Below are 20,858 nucleotides of genomic sequence, written 5' to 3' on the forward strand. Positions count from 1 at the left end.
GGGGAAGGTATCTGATGGGAGGGAAGCAAAATGAAGGTTTCTGGGAAGCATATTGGTAGAGAGAGTATGTATTTTCAGAGAATGCGAAAAAAGAAGCAAGGTTAGTTGGGTTTGGCTGTTGCATCCTTGCTGAGTCAACTTAAAGTCTGGCTAGTTCAGTATTCTGTTTTCAACAGAAGGTAGGCAGGTCCGAAGTAGGACATGAAAGTAATGACTTCCTGTATTGTTTGTCCTCAACACCCTGGTATCTAGAGGCATACAGAACATGGGTGAGACAGGTAAAAGGAGCTTTGAGTGGGTGGAACCCGGGGAAAGTGTAATCATTGTGGCTTGGCAGGGGTTGTGACTTCAAGCATCCTCACTTTTTGGAGATGCTAACTGCCATTGGGTGTTACTGCCATAGTGGTGCCTCCAGACTTTGCTGCACCTTTCCTATTAACACTCTATCTAGCCTGTACAGTGAAAATGCTGATAGAAATAAAAAAGGAAACACGTTGTACAGCTGGAATGTTCATAAATATTCCGTATCACCTCATCGCTAAGCCAGCGGCTACAGAAGTCCCAGTTCAAAATACAGATGCCAGCAAAGAGCTCTCCCATCCATCCACTCCACATCGCAACATTCCTAATCCCCCGCAGAAAGTATCCGATCTTGCAGTTAAATCTGCAAAAGCCTCATTTTTTCAAAACTTAAACTCCCCTCCCAACGGCGTATGCTTTCGTACATTATCATACGCGGGCTTTGCCATCGCAAGCACATATACAAGGAGGCGAGGCGTTCTCTTCCGCTGAAGCTTCCTTCATCACTTGCATGCAAGGAAGATGGATAGCCTCGTTAAGAGTTATCATGCTCCGATCCAGAGACAACAACAGCCGGACAGGAGGAGAAGCGTAGAAGAGAACGATGCCCATTCGCCGTCATCCGCCAGCTTCCTCTGCACCCGCCACGCCGCAGCAAGCAGCCGCGGTCGGGGGGATTCCCTCCTCTCTGCAGCGAGCAGGGGCGAAGAGCGCGGCGCGCGCACTGGGGATTCCCCCTTTCGCGGCTCTCCGAACGTTCGGGATTGTTCGGAGTGACGTCACACGGGAGGCTCGCGGGCTGGCCGGCCTTCAGTCGAGCGACGCCGCGCGAGGGAAAGTGGGAGGGGTGATGTTTAGGAGCGCTGGGGCCGAAAGAATAAGGGGCTTCCACGAAACCACCGCTTGGCGGGCGACGGCGCCTTGAAACCGTCGCCCATTGCCGTTACTCGCTTTTTGTGGGTCTAAGCTTTAATTAATTGACAAATTATAAAAAGAATTTTAAAACCGTTTAAAAATTTTAAAAAAGTCACACAACATCGACTCCGGCTTCCGCGCTCTTTCCCGACAGCAGCGCCTTTTGCTCGCGGCGGCGGGGGTGGGGGAGAGGGAATAAGGGAAAGTCTCGCGAGGTTTGGGCCTCAGAGCCTCGGCTGCTGCGGCTCGGAGCGGCGCCATTTTGGGACTGGCTGACTGACTGGAGCGAGGAGTTGTGCGCGCGGCGGGGGAGAAGCGGCGGCAAAAAGGAGCTTTCAAATTCGGGACCCCGGCTGAGGCTGCGAGCTTGGCCGGGACTTTGGCTTGGCAGGTTAGAGCCGCGCTGGCCACCTCACCCGTCGGGCAGGCCGAAGGAAGAGGCGGCGGAGGAAACAAATGTTTATATGGGGGGGGGGGGAGAGCTGGGGGGGAGGAGGAGGAGAAAAGGCTCATCTCTGGGGAAGAGAGAGGTGGGGAGACAGCCGGGATAGAAATTCTCCTGACTGGAAAGAACCTTTCGTCCTCAAGAGCAGCTCCCTTATTTTCTTCTCCCCCCTCCCCCCCGCTTCCTTCTTTTCAAGTCCAGAGCATGTGGCCTCTCCATCCCCTCCCCCTTTTTAATATCAGACCCAGATCGTGTTTGGCCCTCTCTTCCCTCACAAGTAGGGCCTGCTGAGGCAGCTTGCAAAGGAGAGGCGAAAATCAGCGGCAGCCCCCCTCCCCCGGTCTTATTTATAGAGGAAGAAGAAACCGGGAACTCGCCTCCGACTTTACCTGGGTCTGAGGCGGGAGGGAGGGAGGGCAAAGCCGAGCCAGGAGGCGCGTGCGCGCGCGCGCGCCTGCTCGTAAGTATGCAAAACACAGGCGCTTTTCCTCTTTTCTTTCCTTCCTCCCACTTTATAGGGTTTTTTTCGGAGATTGGGTGTGAAATCTTAGAGTTTCCAATCCGAGTTGGTGTATCTGTGCATATATACACTGAAGTAATCTCCACTGATTCAAGGTGCTTACTGCTAGGTAAACAACAGTAGCTGCCCCATCCAGTTTTTCCAACACTTTTTTCTTTTGTCCTTATGCATTCCCGAACTTCCCGTATGAGCAAAAGAGTGTCATTCCAATCACTTCCCTCTCCCAGTTACGCGATTCTACCAACTGTTCTTCTCAAGGGAAACTTTTTCCCTCTCCCTCCTCTAAGTGATTATGTTTATTTAATTGAATGTTTTAAAACTTTCATTTTGCTTCCCCCCCTCCTCCCATGGTCACAACTACAAGTTGTTTTTGGTGATTGAGAGTAGATGCATAACACATTGTACTCTGAGCTGTCTAGTAACAAAACGTGACTAAAGTTTGTGATTCTCTTTTCCCCATTCCCCCACTCCTAGGTGATTTGGATTCTGAACAGAAGTCTGGATCTTTTGCAACCTGTTGCCTCAGCTTATGAGAAATTGACTGATTTTGGCTTCAATTAAGATGAAAAAATATTGACAAAAATGCAACTGGGATTATAACCTGTTAAGTCACTTTTCTACTTCAAACATTAGCAAAGTCTGAAGAACCCAGCTGAAAGCACACTTTTTTTCTTCAAAATTTTCAAGATATCATCTTGGACTAATTTTTGCCCTTATGGAATGGATAATTGGATAATCTTCTTAGATTCTGCATGCTACTTTCAAAACTTATTTTTACTTTCTAGTTCGAGATTTCAGGCAAAACTGCGATTAACTTGTTCTGTCAACTAGGTTTAGAAGATTATATTAAATGTAGCTATTAAGTCTGGCTTTAGTGGTTTATGGCAAATATTTTGACTTTGTTTTTTTAGGTAGTCTAACATTGATAGTTTTTGGAATGAACCCTGCTTCTTGAATGAAGAGTCTAGAAGACTTTCTTTTCACTAGTTTTTTTTTTAATTTTAGACAGCCTTGTGTTTTTTAAAAATGTTGTAGAGAAGCAGGATGGCCTTGTCCAGATAGCTGTTCTGTGCAGATGCCTGCAGTAACACTTACAAATGTGCTTCACTTCAGAGATGGAATTTGACTTTTCAGTTCTGCTCTTTGTCTCATAAACACTATATTTATTTCTTCTCGAACTGATGTTCATGATAGTGAGATGTACATGTAATAGGAAAGAGAAGAATTTTCAAAAGAGTAGACAAGCTGTTAAAGTCAGACTTATCTGACCTGGATGTAACTTTGTGGAGTCCTTAAATGTGAAGAATGGGTAGCTGATTTCCAAGGTTCAGCTTTGTGTTGCATAGCTACGGATGTAGAATCTTTAAGGAACTCGGGATATTATTGCAAGGGAAACAAACTGGAAAACACAAATCACGGAGAGTTAATGCCAATCTTTGCAGTTCTCTTGGATTTTGTAAGTATTGTATAAAATTCCCATTGATCTAATTATTAGAGCAGTTCTTTTTAAAATTTCTGTTAGTACAACTTTTTTATTGTAAGAAATGCGAAGTTGGATCCAAGCTAACATTACTCTGGCTTCTGGCTTCTGCCTTCAGAGTGTGAATTTCCTTCCTTCCCCTCACAGCTTGAAATGCTCTCTGAGGGTGGGGATCCAGGAGCAGGATTTTGGGGTACATTTTCTGCTGTTGCATGTGCGTGTGCGCAGGAAGTGGGAAACTCACATTTTGCGGGTGCAAATCCTTCTGTCTGTGGAAACATTTGTCAGGATCCAGCCCAAGGAGACTAGTATAACCACTTGGAAATCTGTATCTTATTGATTCAGTATTTTCCATTTTATCTTATACTTGACAGCATATTTAACCAATGGGAAACTAATGCTATGTTTGCTTGGGACTTGCTTCCTAATAAATATGCTTAGGATTGTAACAGTAGGAATGCACAGAAGTAAAACGTGCATTCTTTATACAGCTTTGATTTAAGCCTTCTAGACAACAGATTTTTTTCCGTGCAGCATCTAGGATGCAGTTAATGATAAATTTTGGGTTGTAGTTAGTACAAAAAGATTTTTATGGAAATGGCAGGTGCTGACTTATAGTCATTGAAAACATGTTTAGTTTCTCGAAAGGGAGCATGATCCTTCTCCGGACTTTGGCTGGAGTCATTGCTTGGGACGGTTCAGCATCCTGTTCCCTGGCAAGTAGAGCAGATGTATACTACTTTGCTCCACTTGCTTCATAAATGCTTCTTAAAATCCCTTTATGTGATGTTTTGCTTGTTCATCTGTGCACCAGTGTTGGTATGACAGGGCAGCCTTAGGGAAGTCTCAATGAGAAAGGAGAACTGTAAATTAATTAAATAAATAAATAATGTAGAAAGTCTTTCTCCTACAGTACCTTATTCGTGTCTTCTAAAAGCATCTTGTGTGGTATAGATAAGCCACCAAGGGTTTTTCTCTGTTCTGGTGTGGCTGGTGCTGCATTGGACCAGGGACAAAGTGTTCCTTTATGCCTGTTGTTAGGTACCTTGTGTTTGATAGCATAGGTTCCTCAAAGTGTTATCCTAGCATAAGAATGTTTAATATGATAAAAGATTACTCTGGTGTTCTAGTAATCACCAATAGTAAACTTGTCTTTGTACTTGATTAAAATGTAAGACTGGGAGAACTTCATTTTGACAATAAGTATACTATTTAATATATTAAGTCACATTATTTTAAATTTCTCTGCAGGTTTATTTTCAACAGAATCCAGTGCTGCTTGAAATATGTAAAATGGACAAAACAACCTAGTGCATAAGTGAGTTTGTACTATATGCTTTTGTTTATAAAGGTCTGGTTGTCTTTCATTTAAGTACATGTAATAGCTATAGTTATTAAACTCCACACAGCTTTACATACTGGATTTGTAAGTTAGAAACTTTGTAATTCTTGACTTGTTATTTTGACTGGCACTTAAAGGGCTTTAAGTGAAAGCTAGTAAGCAGTGAATAACAAATCACTTTGATTATATTGATATTTTGATTTGGGCTTCTAAAGACTTCTGTTTACATTCTATTTTTAATGTTTCTTTTCAGGAAATGAGTGTTTATGTGGCTCATGTTAGTTAGTGGAGCCGTACCTCCCCGCTATTATCTTGTGTGTTGAAGGGGTTGAGTACTAAGTGCAAGTACCTCCACCTTCTTTATTTGCAATGATAGAATTGCAGGGCTTATCTTTTGGATCTTTGGATTATGATCAGAATGGTGTGTGTGTGAACAGCAGTTCAGGGTCCTCCCACTAGTTCTTCCTTCCCTGTTGTGCAATCTTACTACAGAGTTAACCACAAGACTTAGTGAAACACTGTAAGAATTGCAGACTTTGGTTGAAGTGTAAATGGTAGACTGTGAATTGTATATTACTAAACAAAATATCTTAAATTTTACTCATCATGTGAAGCAGGGCACCTTATAAATTAGGGCTAAGGTCAGGATGTATTCCCTAGTTAGCTTCAGAGTGTTTATTTTGAACTTTTGAAAGTTTATTGAGAAACTTAAAGGTTCTTTGGAAAGGGCTAACTGGAAAAATGCTGCATTATGCCAGACCCTTTGGATCCTGGTTAAGGTGTTATATTTTTTTTAAAAGGCACTGCCAAAGTCAGTGTTTTTGTGTTTGAATCTGTATTCTATTGAGATTGTGACGTGTAGTTTTGTTTAGTTATTCCTCTGGGAATCTCTGCAGATGAAAAAAAAACCTATTTCTGACTTCATACAACTTGCAAAGTCTATAAAATGTTCTCTGTTGGAGTTTAAATTCCATTTGTTGTTGTTGTTGTTACCCTGGATTGAGAGGGTATATGATAACCTTGTCAGTTGTCACCTGTGGCATGCATACAGACTTTTCACACTATTGTAAACAGTATTTCAGAATTGTTTGGCATTATAAATAATGGATTTATGTATGCAATAGAGTGATTACAAAGCTGTTTTGTTATGTGTGTTGATACTGGGTTGATGGCAGCAGGGACTGCTGTGATTATAAGTATCTTGAAATGAGGTATCCTGCTATTCTGATAATTCATCAGTTAACATAACTGTTTACTGTGGCAGCCCTTGTTCTAGTTATGTGGTTGAGATGTTGGACAGTTATTGGGATACATCTTATATGACAGTTTGCCAGTGAGGAATAGCAAGACTCAGGGGTAGTCAGTGTTCCTGAAACTTTTAAAACATGGGGTCTGTTTCTAAATTATGACTTCTCAGTCCCTTCAATCCATTGCCAACCATATTCTCTGGGGATGAATGCACTTACATCTTTCAAGAAAAGACTAGGTCACGTATTTCACAATAACAAAGCTGCAGCTTCCCCTGAAATTCCTCTTTCTGGATAGATGTGGTTAGTGGGTAACAGTACAGTTGCCCTCATAAAATCAATAAGGATCATTGAAGCTTCCTTGCTAGAGACAATTCAGTGGACCCAGTTCTGGCTGGAGTGGAGGTGACACATTCATTCTCTCCCAGAATCTCCCTTTCCTGTAATCTGATGCATGTTCCTAAATTTTGGTGTCTTTGAAGCCAACCTTATACTGTAAGAACCTAGGGAGCAATTATTTCACAAATTTAGCTTTCATGTTTTTAGTAATAGATTTTGTTGCTGCTTTCTCGCAGATCTTTGCTGAGAAGTTTTGACTTAAAAACTTGTTTCAGTCATTAACTCACTGAGTAGCCTAAGAAAGCTGTTATATTAGTCTTTGCCTACAATATGGGATACTGAGCTATATGATAAAGTGATTGAAGCACTTCAATTGCTACAAGTTGCACTGACAAAGGGAGCTTTGATTCTTGAAACCCTGGTAATCTAGTTGGTCTTTAAGGTGCTACTGGACCCGAATCTTATTTTTCTATTGCAGACCAATATGGCTACCCCCACCTGAAACTAAGTTCCACATAAATATTTGTATCTAGCCCTTCTGAGGATCTCACTACAGTCTTTGTAGGGTTTTCTCAAATTATCCTTGTAACAGCAGTGTGAAGCAAGTTAGACTCTGATTTGCTCAGCACCACCAGTGAGCTTCATTACTTAGTGGGGATTTGAAGTTGGTTCTACCCAGTTGGGAGTTCAGGTCTCTGGTTTGCTACGTATAATTTAATTTAATGCATTCTTTATAGTAGATTTGGAAGTGCAGGTTTCACAGGCAGTATTTGAGGAGTCTCTACATCAATTTGTTTTTAAAGTCTTTGAAATATAAAAATGAAACTGCACATAGAGGGGGGCAAGCAATAATAGATCTGTACAGTTTTATCTGATTTTTAATAAATATGACTTTAAAAATACAAAGTAGTTCAGTTTTTAAATGGCTTTTTAAAAAAACTTGTTTCAGAACTCAAAACGTTTAAATTAAAAATCACACCTACTTCAACTGTAATTTTTGCATATGTAGTTCTCTGCAAGAAGGAACTGTTTGTACTGTATTTAAGATTACTTGCTTCGTGTTACATAGGAACTACTTAATAAAGCTTCGAATAAAATTTCAGATCTTCAGATTTGACCTTATACCTTAACCATTTCTTTTAATTAGAATCCGGTTGGACAAGGTAGATGTGCAATATGGTTAGTCTGTATAAGTTAAACTGATCTGCATGATCTTACTGAGAGGTTGGAAGTATGCAATTAGAGGATGATTGCTGTGCTCACATGTGCCCTCTTTTGCTGCTCTGCATCTTATTTGGTTGTGCTCTTCTGCCGTTCACTCTGCATTTGGCTGTTATCTCCCCCTCAAAGAGCTACCATCCTTTGAGGTTTATGGAGGGAGGGAGGAAGCAGCCACATGTGTGTGCACACTGATCAACAGTGTTCTTACTCTTCATGCCTTGTTCTTTGGAGAGCAATTGCACAGTTAGATGGAGAACAGTGGTTGGGTCAGAGTGTCCTCCTCTTCACTTTGTCACACTGTAGTCTTGAGCTATCTAGCCTGCTTTCTGGAGGCTGCAAACTGCGGGGCATGGGAGGGTAAAAACTGCATGGAGATAGCCATAGTGCACATGAAAATATTGACTTGGCTCCAAGTAATTGCAAATGGAGCAGAGTTCATGGCAGGGATCTTTACTGAATCTTCACACACTCTAGCCCTCTGCCCCATGTCTTGTAGGTTGGAAGAGAGCTCTTGGGAGCTGCATGGGATGTGCTGCAGAAGGCTATAGTGGGAAAGGGGAATTGGTGGAAATTGCATCTGCCTGCTTTTCCAGCAGCTCTTACACAACAGAGCTGGTGTGTCTGTGAGGGATTCCTGCCAATTCTGCTTTCCATTGCGACACACCACATCTCATACTAATCTTTAAAAAAATCTGGAAATGTTGATGGCACAAGAAAAAACCCCTTTCTGCCTTTTTTCCCCATAGGAAAAAAACCCAGAAATTTTGGGGTAAATTCAATACTTACTTTACTGATTTAACAACACAATTCCCACGTTTACCTCAGAGGTAAATTTGCTTGGTTTCTGATACCCACTGGATTACAATTTAAAAAGACAATAAGTGGGAGTGAAGAAAATAGCCAAGGAAAATATGCAGGAGGGACAGATGCCATTATAAATAAGCATAATTTCCAAAATGGGTCTGTCCAGTTTTATTACAATGTCAAAATACTTGGGCTGGACAAGGTACAGTATTTATTTTATTTTATCTATTTTATCTATTCTGCCCTCCCCGCAGGCGGGCTCAAGGCAAATTACAATAATTTAAAAACACATCATATAATTTATACCCCATAAAACAGTAAAAACATTTAAAAACAATAAAAGCATTTTAAAATATCCAACAGCACAACGTTGTTGCCTGCATAAGCCCTGCCCCCTAGTTGTACCTGTACATCATCTCTTTAGACTGAAGCACTTGACCAGTACCCTTCCAGTGAGTAGATGAATTTGCTTCTATTTTATATAACTCCAACAGGCATTCAGTGTGCCATACCATCCCTCTTGGCAAACTGGGCCTTCTAGTTTGGCAAATACTGTCTCTTGCTAGGATCACTTTGAAGTCTGTGGTTGTGGGAGGAAGCCACTTCTTCTTTGTGTGTGTTGCTGATTCCTACCCTCCACTTCATCCTGCAGCTGTTCCAGAGCTCCCTGTGGAGGAGCTGCAGATGAGAAGACTGGTCATGTATACACAGGCAGAAGTATTGTCTGGTTAAACAGCAGGATCTTTAGGAGGTGGTTTGTATCTAAAGTCCAAAATAATATGGGTTGATTTAAAATTTGATTTCCATTAATGGAAGGCATTTTTGACTACAGAAAAGCTCTTCTGCTTCCCCCCCCCCCTCCCTGTACAGCCCATTGAGCTTCCTAAAGTAGTTCCGTGCCTGCAGGAGAAACATTTTTGGGGACTCATTAGGCTGAAGTGGGGGGAGGGGGAAGGCAGCAGAGTTGTTAACAGAAGAGCCTTCTGTTGATAGAAAATTTATTTTAGATGCAGCCTTCAGAGTTAAAACCTTTCATTACAACTAAGTAAAATAATCGTATTTTTTGTATTTTTAAATGTGGGTACAGTGTTGAAGTGCTGCTGAAACATGGTGTCAGAGGTCTTCTACCAAAGAGGCCACTTCCAAGTCCAGCACCTACTATTGTGCTGCACTGTGCCACACTGGCTTTCACTTGTGTTGTTTTTGATGGAAATTATTATGAAATAAGTTTATGATGGAGGAAATTTCAGGCAGGTGGCTATGTTGGTCTGGAGTAGAGCAGCAGGATTTGAGACCAGTGGCACCTTAGAGACCCACAAGATTTCCAAGAGTCAGAGTACTCTGTCTGGTATCTGAGGAAGGGAGCTGACAGCCTGAAAATCTTGCTGGACTCGAATTCTGGTGCTCTCTAGGTAACTTATTGAAGGTTGGGATTTTCCTGGTTCCTTCTCTGTTTAAATATGCATTGAATTTTAAGAATAGATCTATAGTTACACAGTATCAAACCAAGTGACAGTACAATGAATTGCCAGCATTTTTCTGGGCTTGGTACATTCCTAACACATTGCTCTTAACTGTTTACTATAGGTTACAGTTCCTTTTTAGGGACACACTAGTCTTGGTAACACATTGATACTTATTCTTAAGTTATCCTGTATCTGTTGAAAAAAATGTTTTACAGAGATAAATAATTTATTCAGAATTGATCCGTGCTTTCCAACATTTAGTCACTGACAAAGGCTGACATGAGCTTCCAAAAAAGTTTGAAACCCATAAAATAATATTTTTGTTTAAAGTTGAGTTGCAAGTCAATTCGTCACTTTTCCTGTGCTTCAGGAAGTGCTTTGTAAAGTTGCTTGTGTGTGATAATGTTAGAGTGGTGCGGTATGTTATAGAAAGTGATGACCTGCGACTCCAAAGCTGGAGTTGTGAGGTGGAGAGAGCCACTATGATGGTTGCATACTTATATGGATCGACTTGAAATAAAATTAAACATGGGTGTTCATTATGCTGAGGTGTTGGGTTAGATTATAACCACATATATCACTGAGTTGTGCTAGAGTTTCTCATTTCCCCAAATGAGGATTTATTTTATTCCAAAATAAGAATGAAGTACAAGTTACAAAACATGCAGGTTTTTAGCTACAAGTTTAACTGAAATATATTTTGGTGGGCTTGAAAAATAAGTATAATTGTCATATATATTTGCATACTTTGGGCATTGTGGAGTATATTACTTTTCAAGCTGCAGCTTGACTTTATAAGTTGCACCTAGTATCACTTGGGTTGTAAACATTGTAAAACTTTGACGCCCTACATATTTACAGGTGTTAAAAGCACTGATGACTAGTGGTTACAAATAGCTATCTAATGATCCAGACACTTAGTCCAGAATTAGTTCTGAAGTTGTGCAAGAATATTTCTTGAAAATCAGTTATAAAATGAAGCAGGGCTTTCCATGGTCATAGATCCAGAGGAGTTAGCCATGTTAGTCTGTAGTAGCAAAATAGTAAAGAGTTCAGTAGCACCTTTAAGACTAACCAACTTTACTGAAGCATAAGCTTTCGAGAACCACAGTTCTCTTCGTCAGATGCATCAGATGTGGTTCTCAAAAGCTTATGCTACAGTAAAGTTGGTTAGTTTTTAAGGTGCTATTGGACTCTTTACTAAAATGAAGCAGTAGGCTTCAGGGTGGATTTGATTTAAATCACAAACTGATTTAAATCACGATTTAAATCACTAGTCATTAAGGCTTGATTTAAATCATAGTTTTCTACATAAAGACTAATTCTTGCTGGTATAACTTTAATATGCAAGTAGATAGATGCCTGCCTTACTGATAGGTAAAGGAACTTCATTAAAGTATTCCCAAACTGGGTCTCTTTTACGGCCTGCTGCCATTATAGGTTTTTTCCTCCAAGGAAAGAATGTGATAAACCTCAGGTCATACACACAAAAGATCCAAAGACTTGTGCAGTATTGTGCTCAAAAAGTTTCACTTTCATTTTGTACTGCTTGCCCCTCCCTCCTCACACTTAGTTTCTTCTTGTGCAGATCTATTCCACTCCAAACAATCAGAAAAATATTGTTTCTATTCACTGAACTTCTTGAAACTTAGCACTGGAGGGGTTGATTCTGTCTTCATAGGTTTGTAGAACAATAGGATTAAGGTCTTTTTCTCAACTCTGTTCATGTTATAACATTTTTGCTGTGAAGAAGAGGCATGTGATCTCTGCTGAGCTGACACAAATTCAGTTTTGAGAACTGCAAAACCAAGCATCTGTGATAATATCTTGTAGGCAGAGAAACTGCCCAATAATCTTACAAAAACCTCTGGAAGAGCATGACATTGTGAATGGATTAATGGAATTTATTTACCAAAAAAATTAAACATATACAGCCTTATTCTACATAATTAAAAACTAATCTTTATTTCATGATGGAATAACCTTTGGATGGTAATATATTTTCCTCAAAAAGCATTTTATTTAAAAAAAATCCGATTTAAATAAAAAAAATCCGATTTAAATAAAAAAAATCTGATTTTTTTGATTTTTTAAAAAAAATCATTGATTTTTATCCACCCTGGTAAGCTTACACTACCCATAACTGCTTCAGAATACTTGTTTCTGTTGTTGCATTGTGCTGTCTTCTTCAGATGGGATGCAGTATGATTCAAGTAATTTATCTCAGGTAGCAAGAGTGTTTTGTAGATAGGAGATATTAGATAGGAGATATTAGTATTTACTACATATATAATGTTTTTAAAAACTGAAACTATAGTCTGTGCACCTGTAAAAATATAGGTCTTTTATAGATATCCTGGAAATCTCAGCATCTTGAAATTCCAGTATGTAAGGTCCATTTTTGTCTTCATGAAAGGTCTACAGATATGGTTGTCATGTCTCCCCTCTCCCCAGCAGTTGCACCTAATACTGCATTATGAAGCCTTCAAAGATGCATAATGCCTTCAAAATGCAATATAAAGTCTAAAAAACCCCTGCTCATACCAGAACACTTGGAGAAGGGACAGAGTTGGTTGACAACAAAAGTTAGTTACAATTTATGCATGTCAGCTTTTATCTGCTCTATAAAATTATGAATATGTTTATGTATAGTAGTGAAGTGTGAATATCTGATAGTTCATATAGTCCTATAAAACTTTCTCTCTAGAAAATATACAGAAATCTTTTAAGTATTATATTTCAACAATATCTTTAATGGTTTCAAATATGAATTGCCCGGCTATTACGATTGTCCATGATGTACTCCAGCATTCTGTCTCCAGCAGTGAGCATGCTGTTCGCAGCATTTTCTAGCTTGGACGTTCTGTGAAGCTTCTTGGAAGTTGAGAGTGTGGATTGGGTCACGTTCTGCAAGACTGGAGAAATTCTTCAGTCTCCTAGTAGTATTAGGGTTTTTAAAGGAAGAAGCCCTCCACGAATCTAAAAAAATGCTGGTTCAAATATTAGATTTGAGAACTTTCAGATGGCAGGGATTTCCCGTTTGTACTTAAAACTACATAGTTTCTTGAAAATGTCTAAAGTTAGAAATTTCTTGCTGAAGTGCTGATTGGTAGTCTATCAAATGGTTTAAGTATATTGTCCTTCCCTAACTTTGTGTATATTTGTTTAGTAGTTGTTCTCCTTTTTTTGATATTCATTTAACTATTTACACTTTTACTGGATGTATCAAGGTTACTAACATTGCAGTCCTGAGCAGAATTACCCGTCTAAGACCACTGATTGCAGTGGGCTTAGACTGGAGTAACTCTTCTTAGGATTGCAATGTAAAAATCAGCAATTTTTGAATTAGGAGTTGTTTTCTAAAACAAAGGACTGAGTAAGTCCCCTACAAGCTGGTAGAATGGGAACATTCAAATGGACCTTGGTAAAATCTATAGACATGATGAAGTTCCATATTTGAAAAGGTTCACCAATGCATTAAAGGTTTCCCATCTTGAACTTGTCATATTGGTTCAATGCTTTTAGGAGCTTCAGTACTTGTACTTTTGAAGACCGTGAAAAACAACTGAATAAATGTCTAAATGTCTCTCCTGCAATGGCATGAGCTCAATTGCTTGCACCTCCAGCAGATATGAGATGGGTTCTTTTTGTTTATACATTTGAAAAGTGCAGACTATAGAAATTTGTCTTGTGGGGAAGGAGAGAATTCTATTGCATATCCTAGTGTGCAAATGCCTTTTACCCACTTGTCTGAGGCTGATTATTTCCAGATCTGGTAGAATCTTTGCAGCTGCCTCCTCACTAGCAGCAGCCTGGCAACAGTTGTGCGGCTGACATTGTTTACCTCACTTTGAGGTGTTGGAAAGGTGTCCTGAAGCTTGAGCCTGATGGTCTGATCTACATCCCTGCTTGGATTTGTTCCATAAAGATCTTTTGATGTCACTTTGGGATCTTGGGCAGGTCAAACGAGAACAAATGGACTAAGATCGCGTAGCCTTTCATCTGCCTGAGAATGGCATGGTCTTCTTCTTATCCTTTGTATCTCTGATTGTGTAAATACTTACACAATCCCCTTGAGGCAGGACCACAAAACCAAGTGGGCTTAGAAGATGTGTTGTGCTCCTGTTCTTTAGGCACAGATTCTTGCAGCTGGACTCCACTGATGCCACTGCTTGAGCAGTGAGTTTCATCAAATCTAGGTTAGCATCCAGGATGAACACAGCTCCTGTCTCCAGCCTAAGAAGGTATCTGAGGACTGCCTCAATTTTCAATGAAAAAATGGGGGCATTTCAGGGAGCACTTAAAGTCTCCCTTGTTTTTTTTTTTTTTTTTAAATGAGCTCGTGCCCTCCTTTAATCAGACTGCAACGTTAATTAGTATCTTTAAATATGAGTGCAGAGTAAGCTTTGGAACAACACTGATTTCTCCAAATGGAAACATCACATACAGTAACAGGACAAAATTAACCAAACACAATTTAGATAATAAATAGTTCTAATGAGAGAATATTTATCAAGAGCTCAGTAAAGAACCCTGCTAAAGCCACATGCTAGAACCATGTATAGATCATCTCAGGTGCCATATTTGTAACATAGCTGGGGCCATAGATATTATGCAGAATTAAAAGATGCATTAGCAGATTTTGCCTGCAGTGCTCAAAACATACCCAGTGGGGTCTCCAAATTCTCAAAGAACTTGAATTGAGCGATTTTTATGTAAACATGGTTTACATACATGACATTTTCTAATACCCCCCTTCTCCTATTTACTTTTAATTATTTTGTATTTTATTTTACTGTAGTGCTTTACCATATGTAGCTCCTTTGGCGGGGGAGGGGGGGAGTCATCACTCAGCAGAAGAGGGACAGATGCTTACAGGGAATAGCAAGCTTGTGCATCTTGGCTTTAAAGTATAATTATGGAATCCTCATCAGGGTAAAATAAGTACATTATTCTATTTGCCTGTTAACCACATTCCAAGCATATTTCAGCCACAAGTTCATATATACTGTTGAAGATGCTACAGTGTCTCTTGCTAAGATTCTTCAATTTAAATAGCAATGGAAAACATATGAATAGCAATGGAAAACATACGAACATATTTAATAGCTGTATTATGAGTAATAGCAGAGAATGTTGGAGTTGTCTAATATATGTATGATAAACAGGGAACCTTCAGCAACCCAAATGTAAAATAATGTAAACGTTAGCAAGCTCTCCTAGTTCATTTATATGTTAAATATTTTTGAAAAGTTACTATACAAGGTGGCACATGACACAGCAACTTTTCCAGGTATGATCAGTGCCTAGATTCCTTTACTTGGACAAAGAAAGGAACTGTGGCCAGAATTCAGAGAAGTATCCAATGGCTGTTTCCACACACGTTGGATAATGCACTTTCAGTCCACTTTAGCAATCCTTTGGAAGTGGATTTATTGTTTCACACATGAAAATCCAGTTTCAAATGATCACTAAAGAGCATTGAAAGTGCATTATCCAATGTGTGTGGAAGCAGCCAATGAGTGATTCCGCACATGTTGGATAATGCACTTCCCAATCCTCTTCATAGGTCATTTGGAATGGATGTTTTTGTGTGCGGAACAAAAAATCCACCTCAAATGATTGATAAAGTGCATTGAAAGTGCATTATCCAACACGTGTGGAATCAGCCAAGGTGCATCCAAGATCTTGGACAGACTAGGATTCTTTAGTACCCCTCCTGCCTGCCTTTGAACAGCATGTCTGTATGGAATATGACAAACCACTTTTAAAGATTCATTTTCCAATCCATATGGCATGGAGAGGGAGCAGTTTGAGAAAACCAAGCCCCAGTTTTTAGAACTGACTTATGATGCAGATGCATTCAATAAAAAGCAGGCATAGTGTCAAATTCACTGTCCAGAAAAACCAACTATATACAAATATGAAGTAACCTTTCAGGTAATGTGTTTCCAAGAATGATTTAGGGGATCAGAAACTTAATTGATAGGACTCAACATCACGACAATCCAAGGGACCAGTGTCAGGTTCAGGATGCAAGCATAACATCAGAGACTAACTAGCAATACACAGCATTCAGTTTGTGAAACCAAAGATTACAAACTTTTCACAGGATAGCAAGTGCTGTAAATGTAGTGCATCTGAAAACCGCACAAATATAGGGCATTGTCATAGTTCTCCATTACTGCATCGTTTGTTCATTTTTCTCCCCTCTCCAGAACATTAATAATTTCATTTATGCAAATGATGCCACATTACTAGCAGACAATAGTAAAGACTTAAAATGACTACTGATAAAGGTTGAGTGAGACAGTCTCAAAGCAGAATTACAGCCATGAAGGAACTAGAAAAGAGCCTGAAGCATAAAGAACTGTTGCTAGAGACCAAGATCAGGACAATTCATACTATGGTATTCACCATTACTATATGTGGATGTGACAGGGGGACTTCAGTGAAACTTTGGATGTTTTTCTCACCATGGAAGATAGGGGCTCCCTGGTGTTTTTGTGTTAGGTGCCTTCAGCTCGCTTCCAACTTTTGGTGGCCCTATGAAAATTAACGACCCCTAAATGTCCTATTACTAACAGCATTGCTTAGGCTGTGGCTTCCTTTATTGAGCCAATTCCTAGCACCTTCAACTTTTATTGGAGGGTGGTGGTGATGGTGGTGAGACCTTTTATACTGTAGGCGTAGTACAGCATTTTTAGGAATGTTTTTGTTTAAATGTAATTTTGACAACAGCTAATAAGCTACAATGCATTTGATAGTACTTTAAAGAGTTTGGTGTTTCCAGTGTTTATTATAAAGTGTTTATTTAAAAGTTTATCTTAATATCCAGACATGCTGGCAGTCCTACTTGATTAACAATGAGAGAAAATGTTTAAATAATACATTTTCTTTTGTCTACTAAAATTTTGTTTTCTAGCTTGAAATTTTATTTTGCCTGCTTTTATTATAGCAAAAATTAAAGGTATATGTGCTATGGTGGCATAAGGTACAGCGGTTTGCTACTCTTTCTCAATATTGAATATACTTGTAGTCCTGAATATGGCAAATAGACATCTTACTTGCAAACTAAGTTATAAATGATGTATTTTCTGTTGTAAAATCACTAAAGTAGTTCAGGTGTATTAGGAAGGGAAGTATTGCATATTTTTCAATTTCCCACAAAATTTGTAGTGTTTTTCTGAAAAAATCCAGGGGGGGGGTTGGTTTTCATGGCTTCAACATTTCAGCAAACTTCTCTAACAATAGAAAAGAACAAGAGTCTAATAGCACCTATAAGACTAACAAAATTTATGGTAGGGTAAGAGCTTTCATGAGCTACAGCTCACTTCTTCAGTTACAGCTAGAATGTGAGTCCATCTGTAGGACTGGATAGATGGACTTACATTCTAGCTGTATCTGAAGAAGAGAGCTGTGGCTCACAAAAGTTCTTACCCTACCACAGTTTTTGTTAGTCTTATAGGTGCTTCTAGACTCTTGTTCTTTTCTATTGCTACAGACAAACACAGCTACCCATCTTGATCTCTCTTTTCATCTCTAGTGAGGAAAGACACATGCTCAGAGATGATGTAGCAATTTAAAAAGTTATTGTTACATATTTAATATTAATAGTTGTCTTATATTATTGTGTAAATGTGTTCAGGGTGGTGCACAGGACATCGTAATCATGTGGCTCTTGTTTGATGGTAAATGCTAGCAGCGAAATGCGTGCTGCTGCTGTAAGGTGATCATTATTTTTATTTGTTGAGTTTCACAGAAGTGATGCCTCAGTTCTTTGAGGAAGTGAGATTTGTTCTCTGGGAAGGTTGTGAGAACATGTGGTATCTGAAGAATAAGAATGAGAGTACAAATATTAGGGTGAAAAGAGGTGTGATACTGAGAAATCGGTGAACAGGTCTTTCCAGGATTGTTTTTTAAAAGAAGGGAATCGTTGCAGTGCTTGAGGGACAGGGTGACCCTTCTTCGCCATTCTGTTTTAACCTTTGAAACATTAGAGTGCTATTCGTCCTGAGAAGAAAAAAAGTAGGCATCCTGTGCACCTTTCTCCTTTTGCTTCCTGGAGCTAGAAGCGGTGTAAGGTTTCAATAGGTGATGTTGCGTGGAAGGGGTGAGGGGTCAAACCCTATTTCTACTGCGCTGCACCTACTACTCTTTAGTTCATCCAGTGTTATGTCTGTTTTGGCTCTTTGTGGATAAACCAACATAGGGTTTAACAGGCAAAGTTTACATATCTGCTACATTGAAACAATTGTAGTAAGAGAGCTAGGACTGAATGACACGAGGTCGAGTGCATGAGTCTTCAGCCAAACCGATTTTCCTTCCATGCATGTGTAATACTAACCAGTTGTATTTTTTAAATATGATGTAAATGCCTGAAACATTTTGAGAAGGCAGATAAAAATATCTAAAAAGGTAGTTTGCTGCATTGACAGATATTGGGTGAATCCTACTGTAACTAGTGTCCCCCCCCCCAGCACTGTCTGAGCCTTTTCATTTAATACTTATGTTTATCATGAACACACTACTCGCATGTTACTGTTATCAGTTTTAGCTTTGCACATTTTAGCCAGATCATCTAGTATTCTTCAGTCTTTGTTTTGTAGTTTAAACTGGATTCCAGAAGACATGAGTAATATTTTTGGTGCTTTCTGCTTGTGCAGTAGAATCTTTTCACTGAAGTCTATATGTAGATTTCTGTGGTTGGACTTTCTGCAAGTAGTTGTGCCATTGGCAACCATTTCAGCAAGCAAGAATTGAAATTTCATTTAGGCACTAAAATATTTTCCATATCACTTTATTTTAAATCTTCTTTAAAGCAGTGTAACAATCTGTCTCACTTTTTTTGACAGGCATTTGCAATGAGGTGTTGAAGCCTTGTTTCACTGACTTGGTGAGACTGGACCTAAATGGCGCAGCATGACTTTGCTCCAGCCTGGCTTAATTTTCCTACTCCACCATCAACATCCTCATCAAAGGTGATTTAATAATTTGTCTTTTGAATCACAAGTATGAGAACTTTGCTTAAACGTCACTTTTTAAATTATGTAAATCATATATAAATATACTTAGCTTCAATGTTTTTAGGGTAGAAACAAGCTGAAGTTTAGGTTGAGTTTGGTTTAACTAGAATTTTCATTTTTTTAAAAAAAATAACTTGGTTGAAAAGCATACCTAATTCTAAAGCAAATATGATAAAGTCTGCGTTTCAGTCTGAGATAGAAAGTAAACAACATAGAATAGAAATAAAAAGTTACCCGGGTTGAGCAGTGGATGATACTTGTATGTGTATATGAAGCCATAATATAACTGCCTGAACAAGTATGCTATATGACAACTGACAAAGTAGTTTTCCACATTTGTTTCTTTGTAAAGAAAAACAGCAGTCTGCAACAGTTTCATAAATTCATTTTAAGAAATTAGATTTTTGTGCCAGATTCTGATTTAATTTTTAATCAGATTATTTAAAAAAAACTTACAGCTGAATTTTTTAAAATCAGATTTAACTAACACATTATTTTGATTTTTAAAGTGCTTACTCAGAAATGCTTTGTTCAACGAGACATTTCCAAATAAGCACAAAGCCTTTAACATTCAAAGGAATGGTCTTGATTAGTATCCTTGCATACACAGAAAATGCAAAGCATAAATATGAATTGTGCGTTTCAGCAAAAACAATTCTACATTGCAAAAATGTATGGACTGCATAAAGTTAAGATCTTTGTGTTATGTTCCTAGACTGTATAGTGGCTTTATTTAGTTGAGAGCGCCCTGTTAATTGTTGCTACAACCAGTTAACTTGGTCATGAAATGTATGAATTTCAGAACTGGAAACGTGCTTTAGATTGGTCAATATTAAATTTATCTTAGATTTTAAACAAGATTTTGATTCCCCTTGATTGTAAGGAATGTACGGTGCATGTGGTAGGGATACTTGAAATTGCTCCATCTACAAAATGACTTCTGGCAATTTTTTTTTTTTTTTTAGTATTACTGAAGTAAATACATTCAATTGGTTGACCCTTACAGAACTACTAACAGTTGTGTTTCTTGCTGGCTCTATTAGGGAAGAACTTACTTGGGATCCAACCACATTGTAGTTTTGTTGTCGCTGTGACAGATACCATTTCAGTGTTTTAAAAATACTGTTTTATTTTTAAAAACCTGAAAATATCTTTAAGTTAAGAATCTGTACTACAGTCTTTGGAGATAGTGCTCAAAATATGAAGGATGCCCGTGGTTCATAGAACCCCCCCCTCCCCCCAGTCTGGCTTTGTAAACTTTTCTTGAGTTAAAAATGCTGCCTTCATTCTGTTAACAAGAAGTAATACTTGCCTTCTTCTCTTCTTGGGTATCCAATTTTTCATCTTACTATAAAGTAGCAATCAATAGTAGCCTGAAAGACCATAAATCAGCAAATTTTTAAATAAAACTGAAGTGCAACGTCATCAAGCATAATAGAACACTAGCTCCACCATGTGTTGAAAAAGCAGACTGCATGATCGTATGCAGAAGCAGTGTTTTCAAGTCAGTTTCTATGTTGTGTAGAGTATAGTATTATAAATACTGTTTCCAAATAGCATATCTCCCAGTGTCTACAGCATAGAGGATATGCTTCAGAGAGTAAGTTATACTTAGTTTTGCTTCAGAAGTGCAGAAGGAGATTCGAATAGGTCAGCCTTCTGAATGCAAGAAACTTTTAAATGATTTGTCTAGAAACTATGTATAGATGCCTATAGTAGAAAATAACAGCTATGATCATTCAGTGGCATTTAC

General features: G+C 38.8%; 1 protein-coding gene across 1 annotated transcript in view; it reads left to right on the forward strand.

The window, feature by feature from the left end:
* Positions 1-1,473: 1,473 nt before the first annotated feature.
* Positions 1,474-20,858, forward strand: part of GPBP1 (GC-rich promoter binding protein 1) — a 41,080-nt gene continuing 21,695 nt past the window's right edge. The window contains exons 1-4 of the mRNA XM_054986505.1: positions 1,474-1,606; positions 2,655-3,636; positions 4,912-4,978; positions 18,935-19,060. Of these exons, the coding sequence (XP_054842480.1) occupies positions 18,992-19,060 (69 nt within the window). The 5' untranslated portion in view covers positions 1,474-1,606; positions 2,655-3,636; positions 4,912-4,978; positions 18,935-18,991. The remainder of the gene's footprint in view (positions 1,607-2,654; positions 3,637-4,911; positions 4,979-18,934; positions 19,061-20,858) is intronic.

Source organism: Eublepharis macularius, chromosome 8 (genome assembly GCF_028583425.1).
Source record: "Eublepharis macularius isolate TG4126 chromosome 8, MPM_Emac_v1.0, whole genome shotgun sequence".
NCBI classification, from domain to species: domain Eukaryota; kingdom Metazoa; phylum Chordata; class Lepidosauria; order Squamata; family Eublepharidae; genus Eublepharis; species Eublepharis macularius.